The 21,781-nt window shown below is 49.9% G+C and overlaps 1 protein-coding gene across 2 annotated transcripts; it reads right to left on the bottom strand.

Annotated features, from left to right (window-relative positions):
* Positions 1–496: 496 nt before the first annotated feature.
* HNF4A (hepatocyte nuclear factor 4 alpha) lies at positions 497–20,026 on the bottom strand. Of its 2 annotated transcripts, none has more exons than XM_033003673.2 (10): positions 19,906–20,026; positions 16,011–16,188; positions 14,042–14,136; positions 11,436–11,542; positions 8,755–8,910; positions 5,360–5,447; positions 4,710–4,865; positions 4,190–4,426; positions 3,390–3,512; positions 497–2,703 (listed from the first exon to the last, which is right to left on the bottom strand). In XM_033003673.2, exons 1-10 carry the CDS (start codon positions 20,024–20,026, stop codon positions 2,561–2,563), a joined length of 1,404 nt encoding a protein of 467 aa, XP_032859564.1. In that variant the 3' UTR covers positions 497–2,560. The 2 variants fall into 2 exon arrangements, with proteins under 2 accessions (XP_032859564.1, XP_042656951.1); XM_042801017.1 differs by having other exon boundaries at positions 16,011–16,185; positions 19,906–20,020.
* Positions 20,027–21,781: the final 1,755 nt, after the last annotated feature.

Here is a 21,781-nt window from a genome sequence, read left to right on the forward strand (position 1 = left end):
TCTGTCTGCCTTTGGCTGAACCTGATGCCAGCAGTAGGTTGGCTGTGTGTGAACCAAACCAGAATCAGCACCACAAAGTGCTCAGAAATTACCTTTGAAATAGAAGAGGAACTTAAAAATTAACGTATTCGAAATGCTAATACCATATTTCAGCTTTCTTTGCTTGGCTTTCGGAGTGTGGTTACTTCAAGTCTTTCAGCTCCCTGGAATCATGAAAGCAAATATTTATTCTTCATGTTTGTTCTTCTTTTAATGAAAATTGGAATTGTCATTCAATCTTATGATTCCAGCACACACGGCTTCAGGACAGACACCAGCTAACATTAGGCTTGCCAGGAAATAGTGACAGCTGGTGACAGCATCAAACACTTCTTTGGGCTTTTTCCTCAATACACATATGCTTTGTGCTCAAACCAACAAGGAGGTGAGCCCCTTGGTTTAAAATAAATCCTCCCAGAAGAAAAAAATCCATCTGTCTGGGAAAAGTTAGAAAATATTTTTTGCATTTATTTTTTTTTTTTTTATGAATACAAACTCTAGTGAAGAAATATTCCTCTGTTTCCATTGGAAGGCAGTAACCAGCAAAAATTAATGTACAATATCGAGGAATGCTTGGTGCAAATGGACCAGAAAGGATTCCCCACAGAGTATGTCTACGTACAGGAAAAAAATGTTGCTGCACTTGGAAAAGACAGCCTGGTTATTATGGGTTTTTTGCATTTAATCTCCCAATTATAAATAATCAATGTGATTTACAAAATAATTTACAGAAAATGATTGGATTCATCATTGCAATAAATTAGTCGGTGCAATGCCACCAGCGTTGAGAGACGATACAATACTTCTGACACCATCAGCGCAAGGCAAGGTGTTTCATTTTTGCATGGGAAATCACGGGACAGATCTGCAGCTCCTCTGGCTGGGCTGGCTCAGGTTTGTCCCCACCAGGGACCTCTCTGCAGCCGTGGGTCCACCAGCTTCATCTTCCCCAGAGGCCAGCATACCCCCTAGTCGATGGTTAGTTAGAGCTGCTGTTGCCTTGTGCTGCCAAAAATGAATCAGGCCTGAAGTGATGCAGGGCTCTGCGAGCTCCAGCCCTGCCGGCACCCAGGGAGGCAAGGGCTGGGTGCGGGAGGGCTCCTTTCCCGGTTTCAGCTGTCAACCAAAGGTCAGATCTGCAGGGTTTTGGCACAGGCAGGCACAGAGAAACGGGGACTGTGGCAGGGAGGGAGCAGGGCAGGCGAGTGCAGACCCGTGGCTGGGGCAGACTCAGGGAGCTTAGGCAAGACAGGGTCCTTCCTCGACTGCTGTTGTTCTTCTCTGCAGGACTTGAAGCACTGTGTTTTCGAGGTTGCTGCCTTCAAACCCTCTGCAGTCTGAAGGAGGCATAATGAATTCTTATCATGTTATGAAGACCTATAAATCTGTTACCAGCCACTCACTCTAAGCTGAAGGAATGGTACTGGACTGGACAAGTAGATTATATGGCACATTTTAGTATTAAAGCTGAGTCTGAACTGGGATTCTGGGTCACAATGCTTCCAGCACTTGGGCAGCCCAAGACCTTGGTCCACTCTGTGAGGCTTGGGCTCTTCTCACCCTCACAGGTCTCTCCCCTTCATGCGTCCTTCCCCCTGCTTCCTTCCAAATAGGCATCCAGTGGTGGTCTTTTGACTACTGAGAAGCAGTAGTGGGGCCAGTGATACTTTGTGCAGTGCTGCCCACTGCCAGCCTGTATGAGGATGTCCCCATCCCATTAGCTGAAATCTCCTGAATCCCACGGTCCCCCAACTTCCCAGTTCAGGTACTGAGGAGGCAGTAAGTGGTCTAAGGGAAGGATTCTCTGGTCATGGCAGAGAAATAACAAAACCCCTCAAAAGGCAGAAGGATTCAGATAGTGAGGAATCCTGCTGGGTCAGACTTTGCCCCAGTATCAGCTGAAAAGATTTGATAGACCTGGCTGTGGGGGGTTAGTGTGTTGGAGGGTGACACCATGCAAAGACCTGGGACTAGCCAAGGCTAAGGAGCATTTCTGAAATGCTGCCTGAGCAAAACCTGCGTGCTTCACCTGCTGCAATGCTCCTGGGGGAGCTTCCATCTCCATCAAGTTTGGCTGGACTGGGGACTGTCTGGGGAGCTGGCATGGCTGCGGGAGGGAAGCCCTCCGTTCGCACAGCACAGAGAATTGCTTGTTCACAGGGTCTGATGAGTGATGAACCAACACTGAGAGGTGGCACTGGGGGAACATCCAGCTGCACTGTCCCCAGCCAGTCACTGCAACCTCCCTACAGAAGGAGGCAGAAATCTGGCCTTTCTTACAAGGACTGAGGGTTTCAGTAAGGCTTCAGCCTTAGTTCTGGGACTTGGGGCTGCCCGTGGCACATGCTGTCCATAGCTGTAGGAAGACAGCTTTTGGTGGTGGTGGACTAGTCCGATAAACAAGTCTGTGTGTTTGCACCCCAGGACCTCTGGATGACTTTTTTTTTTTCACAGTGACAAAGTCAGTTAGGGTTTTTCTCCCACACGGTCTTCTAATCGAAGCCAGCTGGTCTGCAGATAGCTAGATGACCTCCTGTTTCGTGATGGTGGGTTGCGGGATGGAGGTGGGCTGTTTCGCCACGGTTGCAATGGCTCCGGGCAGCAGCTTGTATTGCTCTGGTCCTGAGCCCGCAGGTGGAGATGGCTGTGGAGTTTCTGGAGTAGCTACAGAGAGAGAAACAAAATTAGAAGAGGGCCTCATGAGCCTGACAGCACTGGGACCTGTCCTCAGCTGTGCAAGGTCCAGGTGTAAGCAAGGCAGAGGCTCTGTAGCAAAACCATTGCTCCTAATGGCTTGTGTGTTTGCTGCAAGGCAGCCCGGATGCGCAGGCCCGGTTAGATGCCCTGGAAGAACCACAATAACAAACATCGAATGAGGGGAGCTGATGGCATTTTAACCCGTACTGGCCACTTTTTTTTGGTCAGCTGAGGTCATCTCAGCCCAAATTCCCAAGTGATGGCCCCCTATGGTGGCCCTGTGTGGTGGACTAGATTCTCCTGTGTTTTTGCAGAGGGCAAAGTGAGGTGTGTCTGAACCAATCAAGGGAAGGGGAGCCTTTCCACTGATTTCAGGAGGCACTGGCTGGGATCAAACACCCCTTAAGGGCTATGTAAAAGTTGCAGTCTGCCAGGGAACATCTTGTTGAATCAGTTAGTCTAGCCTAATCTAATCTAATCTAATCCACCTGTTTGTCTTTCCCTCCTTTCTGCATAGGAATTTCTCACACGCTCATTATCAGAGACTCTGTCTTGCATGGAAATTTCCTTGCAAGGAAGAAACTGCCTCCATAGGCATGTTGGAAAGCTCTTGGTTTCTCCTAGGAGCTCCTCAATTCTCCGGTGATACTCACACATCTGCCCGTTGTGCATCTGATGAGGCATTGTGTTGGCCACAATGACGTTTGTTCCCAGGTTCTCCTGGATCAGATGAGGGTGCAGGGGGTGGTGAGCATGCGGCGTTTCACTTGATGAGCCTACAAATGTGCATATGACATGAGTTGCCACAGTGGCAGGAGACAGTTCAGATGGGCAGGCCCACTGCACCAAAATGTCCAAGACTTTGTGCATGACCAGCTTGTGCATATGTGATTGGAGCACACCCTTCCCATTTTCCTCCATGGATGCCTTGGGCTCACTAACCTCTGCCTGCTGCCTGCATTTCCTCTTACACAGGATTATATTCCTCTCCTCCCAAGTCACACCTCCACGTAAAGAATAGCACGGTGGCAACTTTTTTTTTTTTTTTTTTGTCCCATTGGATGCTCATAAATAGAAAATCTGGGACAGTCTTTCAACCTGAGCTTTCAGACTCTTTTGTTTTGTTGACTCCCTTCTGACACAGAGGAGGCTTAGCGAAATGGCCAGCTGGTAGGAGTTTGGGGGTTGCACAGCAAAGCTCGTCTACATGCAGAGGGGTGGGGACACCTCTCTGTAAATAGATGCACAGCTAGTGCATCTCTTTAGGTGAGTAGAAATGGGACACCCTTTGTTACCACTGCTAGTGATAGGGGGAGATGATTTTGTGTGAGTCAAGGGCTGACCTTCATACAGGCAGTCTCCACCTTTCTCAGGGAGGAAACAATGGCTATGGAGGTTCTCAAGGGGGTCAGGGAACACTGAGAGACCTCTTGTAGGACCCTGAGGTACCCACCTCCCAGGAGCATCTCCTGCAGCAGGTTGTCAATCTTAGCCATGCCGAAGAGCTTAACAAACTGGATCTGCTCTATCATCTGCCAGGTGATGCTCTGCAGCACAGGCAGCAGCAGCAGCAGCTCCCCAAAGCGGCCCCGTGAGTCGTACTGCCGGTCATTGATGTAGTCCTCCAGGCTGACCTGCACCTGGTACCGCATCCGCTTGATTTTGGAGGGGTCGCTCAGTCCTTTGGCATCTGAAACAACCCATAGAGCAAACTATCCAGGCTGCTTCCCTACAAGCTGCCCTTCAGTAATAGCATGAGGTCTGGGTGCAGGTGATGTGAGCTGCCTCTGATTCTCTACTGTCTGCTGTAATGCATGTTTTTTCTCTTATTAAGCTGACTTCTCCCCTCCCTCTGAGAACAGTTTGACCCAGAGAGGAGACCAGGCAGCATTTCCACAACTCAGGACCAGTATTAGTCAGTGTAACTCAGACTAGTCCCCTCTAACGGTGTCCCTCACCAAGCTGGAGCATACCTGGGTCAAAGAAGATGATGGCTTTCAAGCAAGCGTATTCATTATCATCTATCTGCAGCTCCTGGAAGGGGAGCACCAGCTCATCCAGGATGCGGATGGCCACACGGTTCACCTCCACCAGTTCAGGACAGTTCCGTGGGATGATGTGGTCATTTCCTTTGGACAAACATCACAGAGACTTGTCAGGGTTGGCAAGGAGTTTAAAACCCAGGTAACCAATGCTGAGATAGTTTTGAGGGTGGAGGACTTAAGAAGTTTCCTCCTTCTGCCCTTTCCTTGGCTTAGCCCACCAGAAATGCTGTTCTGTGTTGCCAGAGCAGCCCCTCCTTACACGGGAGTCACTCAAGCGAGAAAAAGCTGACCAAGGAGCAAGAGCCTTTTTCTCAGTCACACCACAGCAGGCTTACACAAACCTGGGGGGACAATGTGAATGTTCATAGTCCCACAACTTTGCCACATGTCGTGATCTTGGTGTGAATGTCAGCCAGGCCTAGCTGCACCCAAAGGGGCTAGGCTCACTAAAATATAGAAGAGCTCAAGCCACCACCCTGCAAAAGGGATTCCTGCAAACGCTGAACCACCCTCTCCTTCATCCTGGAAGGGAAGCTTCGCAGAAGCAGATGGGCCAGGAGCAGGAGTGCACTCTTTACCTAGCAGCAAGACATCCTTGAACACCATGGACCTCTTGGCAGCTCCCAGTAACAGATGTTCCCCTGCATGTGCTCGCAGCAGTGCTACCTGCAAGGGCAGGGAAAAGTTATTTGGGTGATGCAGAGACACAGACGAGGCTGTGATTTCACCTAAGCAAGAGACAAGCCCAGAATTCCTGTACTGCACTTAAGGGTGGGGAGTGAGAGCCCCTCTCCAGTCAGAGAAAGAGGTCAAAAAATGGTTTACTCCTGTGCATAAACAGCTATAAATCCCGCAGAACCAGTAGATAATAGACAGCACCTGAAACATCCCTTATTCATGGCACATGCCATGAACAGGACTGTACTAGACTGTCCCAGGCCAGCAGTGGGACATGTTCACAATGGGCCATTTGTAGACAAGGCAATTCCTTCCAAGTGCAGAACTAGGGACCGTGCTCCAGCCTGGGAAGTGGGGAGAAGTACGATCCACTGCTGCCGACGGTTGCTGTCCCTCTGGGCCATGCCCACCTCTTGCTGAAATCGCGCTCATGGGGACCCACGTCCACACGGCTGTGGGGTCACCCTCAGGCCATTTGTTCCCTCCTCAGCAATGGGCATTTGGGCCAGGGAAGCCAAAGGGATGTTTTTCTGCCTTGACGTTAATGATTGAAGTGTTTCATTTTACACCCTTCAGTGGCTCCTGAGAATGTCCTGAATCTTTTGCCCTCCTTCAGTTAAAAATTTCAGAGATTTAGGCAGAAACAGGAGTTAACGATTGGACAGCCTGACACACAGGCTTCTTAATGTCCAGCCAGGAGCCTCTGCTGGAGAAAACAATCATTAAACATTAATGGAGAGATTCTGAAAAGTGTGTCCTGGTGGGAATGGTCCCTCTTTGCAGTGTGTTATCCCTCAGCATCTGACAAAGCTAAGAGAAGTCTTACTCTACCAGAAATGCCAGAAGAATGTGTCACCCGTAAAAGAGAGCTCTAATTAGAAAAGATGCTGATGTCTGAGAGAGGAATTTTTTTTTGCAGAGGATGAAAAAGAGTTATGCAAAATAAACAGAGTGGAGGTCCTTGCAAAAAGACTACGCACACATGATGCTGGGGAATCTTTATCTATATGCCAAAATCTAGCGTCTCTCTATCACTATCCAAACACGGGCGGATGTGTTAGCCAAGCTGCTTGTAATTACCAGAGCTGCAAAAACACTAAGCTTTCCTATCTGATGAAACTTTGAGGACGGAAAAACTGCAAGTCCCAAGGGGGAGCAAAGCTCTCACATAGAAATCTCCTGTCTAATGCAAATTCAAGAAAACTCAGTTTGGAACCACTGTTTTTGTTTCTATAAAATTTGCTTGTTTGAGCAAGGTCAAAGTAAATTACTTCAACAAGGCAAAACCATCTCATTTGATATTTGTTCTTGAAGTGATCAACCTGAGATACATCATTCCATTGTGAACTAGGATAAATACAGAAGTTGTAACATAACAAAGTAGAACTTTTAACTTCAAAATGAAATGGTTTTGCCCCACCAAACCCCGTACTTTGACATTTTTGGGGCTGAGGAATAATGAGGGGTTGGGTATGATCTTTCCTATAAAAATGTTGGCAGAGATGATTCATTCTCAGGCAACATTTTAATGGCAACATAACAGTGTTTCTCAACATTAAATGTTATCACTGGACATGTCTTGACTGGCTCTCATGCCCCTTGGGCAGCTGCCTTGCAAGTAGTTTTGTTCGTTCCTGCTCCCTGACATTTCTGTCCTTCCTCCTGCACTCTCCTGACTATCTGCTGCCTCCATTCTCACACCATCCTTCGAAAGCACGGATGGCATTAGTCGATTAGTTTTAATGCAGCACAGTCTTTCCTCTCAAGCCCTTTGGGACAGGTTGGGAACTGCTCACGATGGGGGATGGCTGTTCATAGCAGAAGACCTGTTTCAGTTGGATGAGCCTGTGGAGCATGTTGAGAGCAGCCTCTCCCCTGGGGGAAGACAGGGTTCAGACAATGTCATCTTTAGGCTTTGTGTTCTTCTTTGAGAAATTTTGCAGCCCCACAGTTGTAAAATGAGCTCATGTGGAAATTGCTGTAGTTTGCAGAGTTATTAAACAGGTTTACTGCCTCTGTTCCAAATGACACGAGAATGCAATGGGTTCTGCAGAGCTGCCCAGGCCTCCGCTGAGCTTCAGCCTGTTTGCTGTGTCTTTTGACATCAGAGACCATTTTGGTTTTCATAATTTTTGAGTCGTATTTGTCTTATGAGTTGAACAGATTTCTTAACATTTTAAACAATTTAGCACTTGCACACACTAGAAAAGAAGGAAATATGCTTCTGTGCTAACAGTGCTGAATTCCCTGTGTCTCTGTGCTGCTGGGTGATTACTGAGGATCTCTGGTTTAGATTTTAGGGGGTTTTGATCAGCTGGATGCTCTCAGTTTCTAGATATCCGTTTTCTTCATGATGTAAAAATTACCTCTAGATAACAGGGCAGGAGACTGATCCTAGCTAAAGAGGACCCATGCTGGTTTCGTGGCTGAACACTGGGCAGATTGGAAACCTTTCTACCTGTGACAGGACCTGTGCTGGCCACTGCCAGAAGCGCTACCCCCTGACAGAAGTGCTATCCCTTCCCTCTGGAGCCTCCCCACCATGCACACGTGCTGCTCAAGGCTGGGCACACATCATGTCCTGCAACATCTGCTGCAGATCTCTGAAATTTAGACTTATACAGGAGACATCTCCTTGTATCTCTTTGAGGCTGCCTGAGATCCTTCAGTATAGTTTTATGGAGGATTTCAAACCCACTGTGCTTATCTGGGTTACAGAATCAGAAAATGTCATTTTAGTAATTTGTGTTAAATGCAAATAAATTTCTGATTTTTAACTCTGAAAAGAGATTCTCTTATTGCCTTGGGAGCAAACTAGTATTTAGTTTCAATAATTCCACACCAGGAGAATGGATACAAACATATCCCTGGGCAAGAAGTAGAAAGAAAGATAGACAGGCAGATTGGTTTTAAGTCTTGCGCAAACATTAGGCTAGAAATCTGTCCTATTAAGTCTGATTACCCTAAGCATTTGTGTAGCACTTCAGGTTTTCAAAGCGCTGTACAAACTATAATTAATAAATAATTGACTGATTGACCCATGCAAAATGCGCAACTGATTATGCACCTAGTTTGAGCTCAGTGTTATCATGACTGTGCTCACTGACTGATTAGCTGCACATGCAAATGGCCCGTGCTGGCATTGTATGGATGCCATTCCCAATCAGCTGCAGCAGTCAGGATAACAGAGTGGACAATGCACATTTTCTTTGAAGGTCTCAGCTGCCTGGCTCTGCTTTGGCTCCCCGCTGCCTTCGTCAGGGCAGAGCGAGGTGGGGTGGATGGAGGGACTTGCCTGGTCATCCAGGGGCAGCTCACAGAAGGCAGGGATGTACTTGGCCCACTCAACCAGCACCAGCAGCTGCTGCTTCATGGACTCGCACACGTCGGAGATGTTGGCAATCTTCTTCCCTCGGATGTCTCCGTTGATCACAGGAACTGGGGATGATATCTGGAAGGAGAAAAGAGATCATTCAGCTTTCAGTGCCACAGAGGAAAAAACATAGACAGGAATATCCACAGCCCATGGGTTATGCTGATGCAGAATCCATCATCAATGATTACAAAAAATAATGTTGCACATCCATCCCCCAGAATCTGTGGCCCAGCACAACTCATTTAAATTGAGATCAACCTGGGGATCTGTGAACGTGAAATGCTTCAGAGCTGAGGCTGTGGATCATCTTGGTAAACTGTCATGCTTTGAATAGACTGGAAAGCACAGAAGAAATGTTTCTAAAGCCAAGCTCTTCCTCCCACTGAACAAATGTGCTCAGTCAAGATCCAGGAGGGAACAGAGGGCCTTGTGTAGCAGTCAGCCTCACCAGTAGCAAGGACATGTCCACCCACTGCTGCTGCACAAGCTACTTGGTCCCACCAAAGGGGAGAGCACTGCTCCCCCTTCCACCCTGCTCCAGAGCCAGGGCTCGGCCAGACCTGTCTTGTCTGCTTTTGACAGGAGACACGCAGGCTCTACTTCTCCTGTCTGAGTCAGCATGAGCACAAGAAGTCTCTGCTGAAGGTACCTTCCCAGTCTGACATTGCTTTCTGTGAGCACCAGGTCATTAATATTTGACATCACCCACTTTGATATGCTAAAGACAGACTTTAAAGACAACAACCTCCCACTTCCCTTCAGCTTTTAGGTCCTTTTGGCAAAACTGCACATGTGCGAACATGCCCACAACACAGGTCACATTTTTTGCATAGCAAATTTTTTGTGATTGCAGAGGCAAATTGGGCCATTTCATTTGCAAAGGACAAACCTGACAGTTCTGCAAGTGCCATCACACAGAGCTGGAAAGAACATCTCCCCCAAACCGGCCACCCAGCCTCCTACCCGATTCTCATGCATAGCTGCTCACTCAGCTCATCTAAAAATTTGCCCTTAGTCACTACTTTATCCTCATGCTTCTGTAAGCAATTAACTCAACCCCATCGCTGCCCTCCGCCTGCCCTCTGTGCTCTTGTACAACATCAGCTCTTCCTGTCCTGTTCCTGCCAGCGTTTTCAGCTTGGGTCCTGCCAGCCTCACCAAGGAAATGGAATTCGAATGCTACCTGCATTTTTTTTTTTTCAGGTTGCATTGCCTGGAAGCTTTCCAGCTCTCAAGCTATTATTGAATAAATAAGATTGTAAAAATCTCACCATGTATTACCCTAATCAGAGAGCCCGGAAAGCTTAGCAAATAAATAAAGACCTCTGAGTGAGTGACCCAAGATCTTGGAGAAAGCAGCTCCTCAGCAGTATCTTGTTCTAATTAGCTAGGCACATAAAAGTTACCAATTACCATGCTGGAGCCCGCCTTGTTTAATGAATCTCTCTGTGCTCTGTGGGAGAGCAGGAGCTCCCCTGCATTTGTCGATGGTTGTAGTTTTTATCAGCAGACCCTGCTCAAGACTTCCATGTGATGCCACTACAGGACTCAGTCCCGGAAATGTCCTTCCCTTGTAGATCAGGTGACTCGAGACCCCATTATCTCGCATCTTTGGGAGCAGTGCCAGTATTATTTTTATAGGGTATATAAATATATTAGGGCTGTGTAGGACAAGGTTAGTCATGGGATGAGATCGGATATGCTGCTTGTGTACAAGATTGGCCCTTGGCCCTCCTCGGGGAAGTGGACCTTACAGCTGGAGCGCTAGTGTGGAGCCCAGAGCACAGCACGTCCTGTCCTGGAGCATCTCCCGGGGCAGCCTTCAGGGTAATATGACCCTTGAAGCAAGGAAGAACATGGACTGCCAACTCAAACCCCTCTTGATTTTCACCAGGACAAGAAGCACTGCTCACCCCAGCTCCCATGCAGGATGGCAGCTCCTGCCTCCAGCACAGCCCCATCCTTATCCCTTGTTCTCGCAGACAAACCCTCCCTGCAGCCTGTGCACTCCCATCCTGTCCTGTGTCCTCCTGGAGAGTGCTGAGCTGATGTACGCATTTACAATATCCAGATTCTTAAATCAGAGTCATCTTTTCAGGTGAACGCTCTAGGAAATAAGTCTTGGCAGCATGCTTGTGGCAATAGGAAAATTCAAGCAAACACTGGAAAGAGTATCTGCATAAAACAAGCATGAAACTGATTCTTTGTGAAACTCTGCAGGAAGCCAGAATCCGAAGTTCCTAACTTCAGATGGGGAAGGGAGGCTGCTCGTGTGAAGCCAGCCCCTTGGCTGGCTTAAGTGGCTGCAGCTCCTTGGATTTCAGTGATTCTACCCTGTTTTCTTCCAGCAGGCTCTTCAGCCTTCACTTGTCCCATCAAAGCAGAACAGATTATTGAGTATTATTACGAGTTCCGGACCAAAGAACGTTAAAGGGATGGTTCCAGCTAACACGTGCCTTTGAAAAAACAGTGTTGAGTCGGCAAAGTTACTTAGAAAAGACGTAGTAATTTGAAGACTCAGTTATTAAATACTCAACTGGATCTACTGGCCAAATAGTGCCTGATGCTTTTGTATTTGCCAAAGAAGAAAGACAAGATACCTGTTGTGCCAGGACTTCTGCCTGCAGTAAGACATTGATGGAGGGCAAGCTGCTGTCTTCGTAACTTGATCTCCGGGTGCTGATTCGGTCCCGTTCATTTTGTACAGCTGCAAGAGAGTGTTTTGGCTGAGCTGCAGGTCGTTCATGGCAATGCACACCGAGAACTAGCACAGACTTTTGGCCTTCCCCTTCCTTAGCTTCAGTTTCCCAACCTGCCTGCCTGGCAGGGCAGAGGGGCACTGTGTCTGGTTTGTGATGGGAGAGCTGACTACGTCTGGTGGTTCTGTTTTCACATTCGCTTTATTGGGCTTTCCTGGGACAGGGTCATTTCAGCACCCAGACACCCGGCTCAAAGCCTGTAGAGTTCAATGGGAAAGTTTCCTTTCAAAGGATCAGGCCCTGAGTTTTTTGATTTCAAGCTACGGGGTCTGAAACAGTGGCCATGCTCACGCATGCAGTCCAAAGCTTATGTGTGAAGTGGAGGAGTCAAGTATCTGCATGGCTGTTTTGTCTGTCCACACGACTTCAGTGAGCTCCGGCTGGGAAGTTCTTGCACTGGGTAGATGCACTTGGAAAACTTCAATCTAATCTACAGTAAGGAAGGAAGTGCAGAACAGCTCCTACTCATCTATCCAGATCAACAGAGCTCTTTCATACCTTATCGTAAAGACAGTCCCAGGACAGGCTTGACCCCGATGTGCCTCCCTATGTGGTCTAGTCTTGAAGATGTGGGCTTTAAGTTTAGAGGCAGCAGCACCCACAGAAGCAGTAGTGCTGAGGGGGGAGGATTTGCCTCTGTCTGTCACAAGGCTGTGGGCTGGCTGTAACTCACCACGGCCACGCCAGTCAAAGCCATCTGCTCAAATAAGGTATTGATTGATGGCAGAGGAAACAGAACAGTCCCTGCCTTAGGCTGGTGGCTCTCTGGATTGATACGTTCTCAATGTATAAATCTACCTGATAAAAAGCAATAATGAGGCTGGGCCAGAAGAAAAGCCCTGCAGTCAGCGGCTGTAAATAGGAGCTCTCAAGGTTATGCTGCTTGTTATCAGTGGCAGGCCCCCGAGTTCAGTCACGCCATGATGTTTTCCAAATGTTTGCTCAGTATTAGCTGGTCATGCACCTAATGTAACTTCTATTGAATATTAACAGACAGCAGCGAAGTTCTGGGCACGGGATGAGCGGGCGCTGCAGGGAGAAGAGGATTCCTATGTTCTTCAGGAAAAGTCAAGCCAAGTTCCTTGCAATACCTCATCCTCTTTAACAGGGAAGAAATGTTCCCGCTCAGAGGTGTTCCTGCAGGCCGGTGTTCCTGGGCAAGCTGCCCAGGAATCTCTGGTACTTCCCTGTTGTCTTCAGGGAACGCTTTTCTCCTAAGTTTCCCCTCAAGGGGGTGTGAACTGGGGGGAGCACAGGGTTTAATTTCTCTACATGGAACAACAAGGCCAAATGCTTCCCGACTGTCCTTTTGCAGGCATCAGTGGGGTGAGCTCTGTGAGGTACCAGGTAGATCCTCTGGACTGCTCCTGGCAGTTTGTCCCTCCACCAACAGGGTCCCCAGTGGGGCCACCAGCAGGGCCACTGGCAAGGTCACCAGCAGGACCACAGCAGCCCCAGGTTTCCTTGCCACTATGAATACCCCTGAGAACCAAGCAGGGCTAAACAAGGGGTGAGTCCTGTCCCGTCATGTCTGAGTCATGGGGACCTGGAAGGGCTTCAGAGACAGAGAGGCAGGGAAGTTGGTGGGGTGAGCTGGGGCCATGCAGGAGGATTGACTGATATCTTTACTGATTTTGTATGGAGTTAAATAGCCAAAATTCTCCATCTTACTCTGGGTCCTTTCTGCTGTGGCTGATGCATCAGCTAAAACTAAGCTCTCTGCAGAGGGTCAGCAAGAACCTCTATGCACATTAGGGAAAAAAAAGGGGCAAAATGACATTTGGATCTTTGCTGGACTCACCCGTCCAACTGTGGATTTCATGATGACTCTGGGGCAACAACACTTGGAGAAGTTTTCCCAAAGTGTTTCCAAATTTCCAGGCCTTTGAAGTTTCTGCTTCTCACTGATGTTGAGAAGCATTCTCAAACTGCTTAAATACCCCAGATATGTGGGAATACAGGTGATGTGTGTGTCAGTGTGAGCGTGAGCTGAAGAGGCCTGGGTGTGATTTATATGTACAAGCACGGGCAGTTCTGAGACACAAGCATGGCCCTGCAGCACTTTTGTGGGCTTGTCTTTGCTGGCATTTTGGGAGTGGCCCTGAGAAGGGGTCCTGAAATTTAATTTGGGAGCATGCAGGGCCCCCATGCCTTGCCTACAGCTGATGGGACAATGGCTGGTTTAAAGGGCTTTGCATGGGTGGGAGTGGGCAGGTTGGGCACATGCAGGGCTCATGACTGGAGGCCAAAATTCTCCCTAAAGCCCCCTGAGATGGGAGTCTGGCTCTGGGCACACAAGAGCACTGTGAAGGGAAGACAGGGTTAAGATGGCTGGGCGAGTGTGTACACGGCAGGGACTGGCTGTGGGCTTTGAGGGCTTCCTCAAACATATGCAGCCAGCCTGACCGCTGCTGGGAGGAGCATGGGGAAGCCTTGCTGTCACCCACCTTCCTTCTTCATTCCTGCTCGGAAGCACTTCTTAAGTCTGCAGTATCGGCACTGGTTTCTTTTGTCTTTGTCTACCACACACTGCCTGTTAAACCTGGGAAGAAAGAGAGGTATGAGAAGCAGCGAGACTGAGCCTGAGGGCAGGACAAGACAGAGCCCCAAGCTCCGAGATACACGTAAAGCAGGTTCCTAGAGGCTCACACTGAGAAAGGAGCCCCAGTCTGTGCCATTTCTGCACTTGCTTTAACCTGAGGTTTTTTCTTTGCATTGAACATCTCAGCCCTGTGCTCTACCTCTGGAGGTTCAATAAGGACAGGCTAGAGCTGACAGTTGCGTGCAGGAGTTCAGGCTGCTGGTCTTACTCACTAACCACTAGGCATAGGATGCTCAGGGTGGATAAAAAGCCCCAGTGAAGTTAAAAATGTGAGCCATGAGGGTCAGAGCCAACTTGGTAGCCTCTGCTGTAAGTTATATCCTGGTTAGAAGGGAGGAAGAATGCATTTATTCTGAATTATAAAAAAGAGTAGAAGGTTGTTCTTGAGCTAGTAAGGTTAAGAAGTGAGTTTAAGTCCTTGCATCTCTCCAGGGCTGTATCTGGGATCCAGGCAGGTTGGTTCTGACCTCTGGATAGCATCACTGGTGTGCAAACAGCTCTGCAGCCATCTGCACTTCAGAGAGGACTTGGGAAGCAACCAGCTCCTGCCCTCCACACTTGTATCACCAAATCCATTGCACATGGCGGGGCAAACACTGATCTCCCATATGTGTGGCTCTTGCATGCAGCACAAGCCTGGTGGCCATCTGCAACATGAATTTCACTTGCAAATTCTCTCTAGTTTACTGCGGATTGATCCAGTTTACAAAATAAAGACAAAAGCATACAGAGCTGGGAAAGGGCTCCCAGCCATGCCAAGCTCTGTAGCTTTTGAAAAGGCTTGTTTCTACTGTGCTTTTTAAAGCTCCGAGCTAATATTCGCCAAAATGGATGCCTAAAAGCAGTTTTCAAGCATTTAAGTAGAACTTATATAATAGCCCTAGTCTCCGAAGAACTGGGCACCTTGACTTTTCCACTGAAGCTGTAGGGAGGGGGCTCCCTAGGCAGCCAGCTTAAGTAACCCTGGGGTGCAGATGTTAATATGCTTCACATGCAATTATAAACCTGGGGCTTTTTTCTATCACTCAGATTTTAGAGTTGCATTGCTCTTCGCACTCTCCAAGTGGCTGGCAGGCCATCAAGAGTAACTCAGTCAAAAAGTCCAAGTGATTTAGACACCCTGAGCTGAGGATTCCTCAGTTTCCTCAGCGACTCTCTATGTGTGGGTGCTCAGAGCAGGCAGCAGGCCAGTCACAGCTGCTGATGGCACGGGAGAGCCATGGGCTCCCACTAACGACACAAGGTGCAGTGCATGAGTTGCAGGAGCAACATGCGTGCCTTGTCCTCAGAGACATGAATGCTGCGCTGCCTGGCTTGTTGCTTCTTGGATGTTCTTTTATCATGTAACAGGCAGTGACAGCATTTTAGGTAGTTGGCAGACGCACTTCCATCTCATGATGGAGAAGAGATGGGAGGCCACTGAATTGTCCCCAGGGAATAAGTGGGGTTTGCGTTACACTCAGAGCACTGAGTAGGAAAGGTGCTCGGCCCCTGTAATAGGGCTTTCCACCTGGCATCATCTTGTTTGCTGGCCACATCCACGGTTGGCCATATCCATTTGCAAGAACACGTGCTTGGCCCCTAAAGAATGGGGCAAGACCTCCCAGGATCTTTCCCTGGTAATCACTAGAGGGCAATCCCCGAGTGAGAGCGGTCTCTGACCCTTCCCAGCTGGGGCATGGGGTCAGGGAAGGTGGTGGAGGACGCAGGGAGGATGAAGAGGATGAAGGACTACACTGTGGCGCTTTGAGGGCTTTGTTCAGCTCACAGGGACCATTTTATCTCAGCCGTGTGACTCTCCCCTCTGTCCTTACCTGCAAGAGTACATGTGGTTCTTCCGGACACTCCTCCTGAAAAAACCTTTGCAGCCATCGCAGCTGGAAGCCCCGTAATGCTTCCCCGTGGCACGGTCCCCACAGATGGCACACAGCGCGCTCACCCCGATGCTGTTGGAAGTGTTGAGGTTGGCTGCTTCTGATGGAGATGTGTCTGCTTGGGGAAGGACACAAGAAGGAGAAGGCAATGAGACAGACAGCCAACATTTCCTAACTCAGTTTCCAGTGAGAGGCTTGGTTTTTGGAGGAACCAGGCAGCTGCAGCCAGGCTGTGCAGCAGGGATCAGTCAGAGAGGTGTGTAAGGGGTGGTGGGTGCTCTGAATGTCTGAAGTTATTGCATTTTGAGTGTGCAAAAGCTCCCCATGTGCCAGGATGAGGCAGCTCTTCCCAAAGGCCTGACTCCAGTGACGCCTTCAGACAAAGCGGAAACCCATTTGCAGGAGTCACAGAGCAGAGCCAAAATTCCTTGGGGATTAGTGGACACTTTGGGCTGCAGGAGCGTGGCCAGAGAAAAAGCTGGTGCCCAGTTAAAGCTGAGGTATTACAGCTCAGGGTGAGCAGCTGATTTATTAGAGAGGTGTTTGTATTATAGCACTGAAAGAGCTCAAGACAGCCCTGAGCAGATGCTATTAGAAAAACAAAATGAGGTGACCAGGTCCCTTTGCTGGCATGCCTCTCTGCCAGACATGGGGCTCCAGCCTTCGTGGCACTTCTTCAGAAGAAAAAGATTTTAAGTGCATAACAAACTCAAATGACTTCAGCTGGAAAACTCACCTGGGCAAACACTACCCATGCAAGGAAGGACTGATCAAGCTAACCCAGAGAGAAAGGGTGATGCTATAGCATGGAGGGGGCTGTTTGCTGGGTATCTTCCAGAGTCTGGTAGCACCACAGCTGAGGTTGATGTGTCTCACAGCCCTTACAGACCAAGGGGGGCTGGCACTTGCACGGCTTGTTTAGGAAGATGGGGAATTGCAGCAGCCTCTGTAGGAAAGGACATCTGAAAGGCTCAAAACCATACCAGCCCTACACTAAAACCCATCCAGCAAGCCAACTCAAGGCTGAAGGGATCAGCCCTTAATTCAGTTGATCTAACTGTCTCCTCCCATGTACATTTTCCTGTATCAGCACAGGCACATTCCCCTGCCTCAGTGGAAATCCCAGTTGCAAATGATACCAGGACCTACAAAGCCACAGAAACCTGCTGGGATTTTAATACTTGAGGGTATTGGTCACTAGTCTGTGGGTTTGGCATGGACACAGTTAACTCTCACCCCGGGAGGGCCACAGCTGCCTGGGGGAGCACAAAGGGGGCTGGGTGCTATAAAATGGCTGATCCCAGCAGGGCTCCCTTTGGTAGCTGGAGCACGGGTGCTGGGGGAGACTACAATTTTAGCTTTTATTTTGCAGAGGTAGGGGTATTGCAGCAGGCTCACAGCCTGCCTGTGCGATCCCTCCGCAGGAGTAACTGGTGTGGATCCCACAGTGCACTAGCATGGGGGATCTCGAGCCAGCCCTTTCCCTGACTCTGGCAGCACCTTCCATTTCCCTGCCTGCTTTCTGTCTTTCCAATTCCTTGTGTCCCTCCTATGTTTCTTTCTGAGTCATTCTGCTGCCTCTCTGTCCCTGCCTGGCACACCCTGTCACACAGCTGCATTTCCGTGCCTGCAGCTCTGCCTGTGCAAAGCTCCTCTCTCCACTCCCAAAGCCCTGAGCAACTCCCAAGCCCGTTCTGGCTGTCTCTTGTCTCGACGAGCAGCTTGCCTCCAAAAACATCTTTCCTCCTAATGATTCCTGAGGGCTCGGCTGGATGAAGTTCATTCCAGAAGTAAAGTTAGATTTCCAGTTTCAGCTAAACATAGGACTTAACACGAGAGAGGAAGAGCTGATCTGCCTATAATCACATTACTTGTGTATCTGTGACAGCCCAGATAAATCCCTTTTCAGCAGTATATCATGCTGTATTCAGATGAATGTAAAACAGGAAAAACTGGCACCATTATCAAAGAAATTACAACATCTTAGTCTAATAGCCAACCAACAATGAAATTATTGCCTAATGGATAATTTTCCAATTAAGTTTATTTCATAGTGCCAGAAATTTGGTCTTCTGGCTGCTGCAGTGAAGTGGGTTTAATGGGATTGGCTTGGCGTTGAGGTAAATGGAGGAAAGAAAAAATCTGACTTTAAGTTTGAGACATTGCAGCTGAGACTTGTATCAGGACAGGAGCTCCTCAAGAGGTCCCTGAGCCTGTCTGAACACGGGATGCATTTGGTCTGCGATGCTGGCAAACTCAGTCACTGCTGAGCAGCCACCTCTGGGCTGGAGCTGCGGAGCTGTGCTGGGCAGGGGCTGAGCTCCTGGCCAGAAAAGGAGGCAGAGGTTTTGCAGGCGGAGGAGCGGGCAGTTGCTGGAGTGCCAAAGCAGCCCCGGAGGTGAGACCTGCCCCTGGTCTGGAGCTGGGCAGGGGAGGAGGAGAGGTGTTGGTGCCGCCTGACCCAGCTGACTCATACACCCCTAGGGCGTATTTCATATTGCACCTGATATCGTCATATAAAATTACTGTGTACCTCTGCCCTGTGGAGCCCTTGGTCTGGGAGGGGGGGCTGAGTTACAGCCCTCCATGCAGGAGCTTCCTGGTGCTGGGTGAGAGAGGGGCACGGAGAGGGAGCAAGACCTGGGCTTGTCTGGGAGGGTCCAGATGGGCATTGGCAGCGCCGAAGGGGCTGTTCTCACCCCAAAACCCCTGGGTAGGTAGGACCAGCCCCTGGGAGCGGAGAAGGGGCCGAGACCCAGGGTGGTGGGGGGTTATTGCACAGCAGAGCCACTTTGGCACCACGGTGTCATGTCCATGACAGAGCAGAGCCGTAACCTGGGAGGGACCTGCCCAGGCTGAGGGGAGAGCCCGCGGTGCCAGCACAGCCCTTCTGGGACTGGGGTGCCCCAGCAGCCTCAGTGACGCAGGAGGAAGGGGCTGGGGGGGGTCGCTTTCTGCAATGTACTTCATTTAGTCATTAACCTCGTATTTAGAGAGACTTTAGGGGGGACTTGCAGAAGAATCTCTTGTTATCTCTGAGCATTTAATCACCAGGACTCCTTGGTCCCCAAAAGGGTGGGTCAGGGTTGTGAATCCTGGTGGGTTAAGTGTAATCCTACCCTCCTGAGGGGACAAGAATGCTTGCCTATCCTCACCAGGTCCCCTCGTCCCTCTTCCCCAGGGCTGACCCTCCCAGCCCTGCAGCACGCCCAGGGAAGGGGATGCCACCCCGCACCCCAGTGCTGCATGGGGAAGGGCCATGGCCTTGGGGCAGCTGCGGGGGCAGAGCTTGAATTGCTTTTCATAGGGATTTCCACCCTTGTTAGGCGCTAAATGGCTTTCTGCTCTGGGAAAATCTAGCACCAACTGCTGCTGGGTTGGAACTGGCTCTACTCTGGAGCCACAGGCTTGATCGTCTGTCAGGGGAGCTGTCAGCAGCGTTTCACTTGGAAACTTTTGGCTGGTCTTTTCTCTTGGTTGGGGTCTGGGGGTGGTGAGAACCCCCTGTGCTCAGCCCCAGCCCTGGACCCTTGGTTAAATGTCCAGTGGGGACCTCTCATTGCACCCAGCTCCTGGTGTGTGCCCGTCCCCGGGGTGTCTGGGCTGCAGGGCACCATCCTGCCTGCGCAGAGCACAGCACTGTACCACCATCTCTATTTCTCCCCAGGGGAAGCAGAAACCCCGCAATGAGCTGCTGGGAGCCCCCCCCGGCTGACACCCCTGCCGTGCCCCAGCCCTCCCCAGGAGCATTTCGGAGGCTGCCACAGGGACTTCTCCTCATGCAGCCCCCAGCTCATCCCACCACAGCGGAGGGGAGAAGACGGAGGGGACTTACCATTGCCCATAGCCAGCACCTGCATGTTCTCAAACTCCAGAGTGGTATACGCTGGGTCTAGCGCTGCGCTATAATCTGCCATCTCCATGTCTATTAGGGCTTTGGAAAGGCGCATTATCATCGGCAAACACGGGCCAGATTGTACCGATTCCCTTGTCCGAGGCTATTGGCCCTTCTGTCTCCCTCTGCCTTCGCTGCGTCCCCTATCTGTTGTCTTTTATTTCAAATATTTCTCTGAAAGGATTTGCTGAGCCTCAAGGCCTATACTCCCCAGAGGGGTGGAGGCAGGAGGCAGGGGGTTAATCTTTAATCATCTCACCCACTAACGCTGCTAAGCTGTTTTTTTTTGGTGGAGCAGCAGTGATTCTTGTTGACTGTTTATTATTGAATCTCGAGGTGCTTTGCTGATCCCGGCTCCTGGGCACAGGCAGGACTGCGGGAGCAGGCGCTTGCCGCCCAGAGAACACCTTCCCAGGCTATTGACCTTGATGCTGAGCTGCTGGTGTTGGTCTTAATTGTGCCTGGGGTGGAAAACTTGGAAAAAACCCTGCCAGGAGAACAAGGTTGCTTTTCAACTTCAGTCATTGTTTTCCCACCTCCACAGTTAGTTGCCTTCTGCCCCTGATTTTCCCTTCTCTCTCCTTCTTCATCCCTCCCACACCTTTTCCTTTTTCTCCCCCCCCTGTCAGAGAAGGTCAGCACCTGCCTGGCAATTTACACGTTGCTATGCAAAGTAACGACATACAACCCCTTTTACTTTCCTATAAACCAAGTTTTACAGGGACTGGATGCCCCATAAACAGATCCCACTCTGCAGCCATGCCCAAACGGTGAGCAGGGCTGGTGGGTGGCACGGGCACCCTGGGCATTGCCGGGGCTGCTCCTGTCCCACCACTGGAGCCACCCTGTGCCAGACACCCCCAGGCCTCAGGTTTTGGCTGACGCATCTTAAAATTTTCAGTAGACGTTTTACAATGCAGCAGAGCTTTACTCTGCAGCAGGATTTTTCCCTCTGAAAACGCAGCCGCCGCCAGCTCGCCGCCGCCAGCACCAGCGGTGGTTCTGCCACCTCCCCCTGACCTGGGGTCTGACCCACTGGTACTGGGCAGGGGGGAGCGATCAGCAGAGCTGCCTGTGCTCTCCCCCTTGATGACCCGGGTGTTCTCCTCCCCGGCTGCCCCTGGGCACCTCACTCCTCTGCTTTAGACAGAACCGAGACATTTCAGTGTCATTGCAAGATCGAGTGGGAGTTTAATCAGTTGCTGGATGGCATCGGTTGGATGGTGCAGGAGAACCAGCAATTAATGGTTTGGTATCAGTTCTCTCTATGTTGAAAAATTCCCCCTGATTTCGCAACCAGCAGCGGCTGATTGAGTCCACATGCTGCTGCTTTGGGCTCCCAACTGGCTTGTACTTGTGATTCCCAGGCACCCCAGTGCAATCCCGGCCCCACTGGCGGCCTGAGCCACCCTAGCCACGGTGGCATCGCTGTCACATTGTGACACCAAGGTCCCTTGCTCCACAACAGCATGCACCTTTGGGCAGTGATGCTAGCAATGATTTGCTGTTCACATTTTAGAAGCATGAGGGATTTTTCAAGCAGCCCTTGCCCGCCAAAACTATGACCTCCGTAGCATTTCCAACCAGCTCTTCTAATCTAAGGCTACAGGTCTGCAGGAGCGAAGCTGAGCACAGGGGAGAGCCCCTGCTTTCTCACCTGGGACTCATGATAAACAATCCTTTGGTGAAGTGAAAACAGTCATCCCATTTGTGCTCCCAAGAGAGGGGCCAGAGCTCTCTGCACTCAGGTGCCAGTGGCTCTTCCCTTCAGCAGGAGCAGTCCTGAGCCAAAAATTGTTTTTACGATGTGCACACT

Source organism: Tyto alba, unplaced genomic scaffold (assembly GCF_018691265.1).
Source record: "Tyto alba isolate M040663 unplaced genomic scaffold, T.alba_DEE_v4.0 Super-Scaffold_33, whole genome shotgun sequence".
In the NCBI taxonomy this organism is placed as follows: Eukaryota; Metazoa; Chordata; class Aves; order Strigiformes; family Tytonidae; genus Tyto; species Tyto alba.

Coding starts and splice junctions, on each gene's coding strand:
- HNF4A (XM_033003673.2), bottom strand. CDS start 20,026: ATGATAATGCGCCTTTCCAAAGCCCTAATAGACATGGAGATGGCAGAT. Junction 8,911..11,435: donor CAGAAGTCCTGGCACAACAG/GTATCTTGTCTT, acceptor TTCTCCTTCCAG/ATATCATCCCCAGTTCCTGT. Junction 2,704..3,389: donor GATGCACAACGGGCAGATGT/GTGAGTATCACC, acceptor CTCTCTCTGTAG/CTACTCCAGAAACTCCACAG.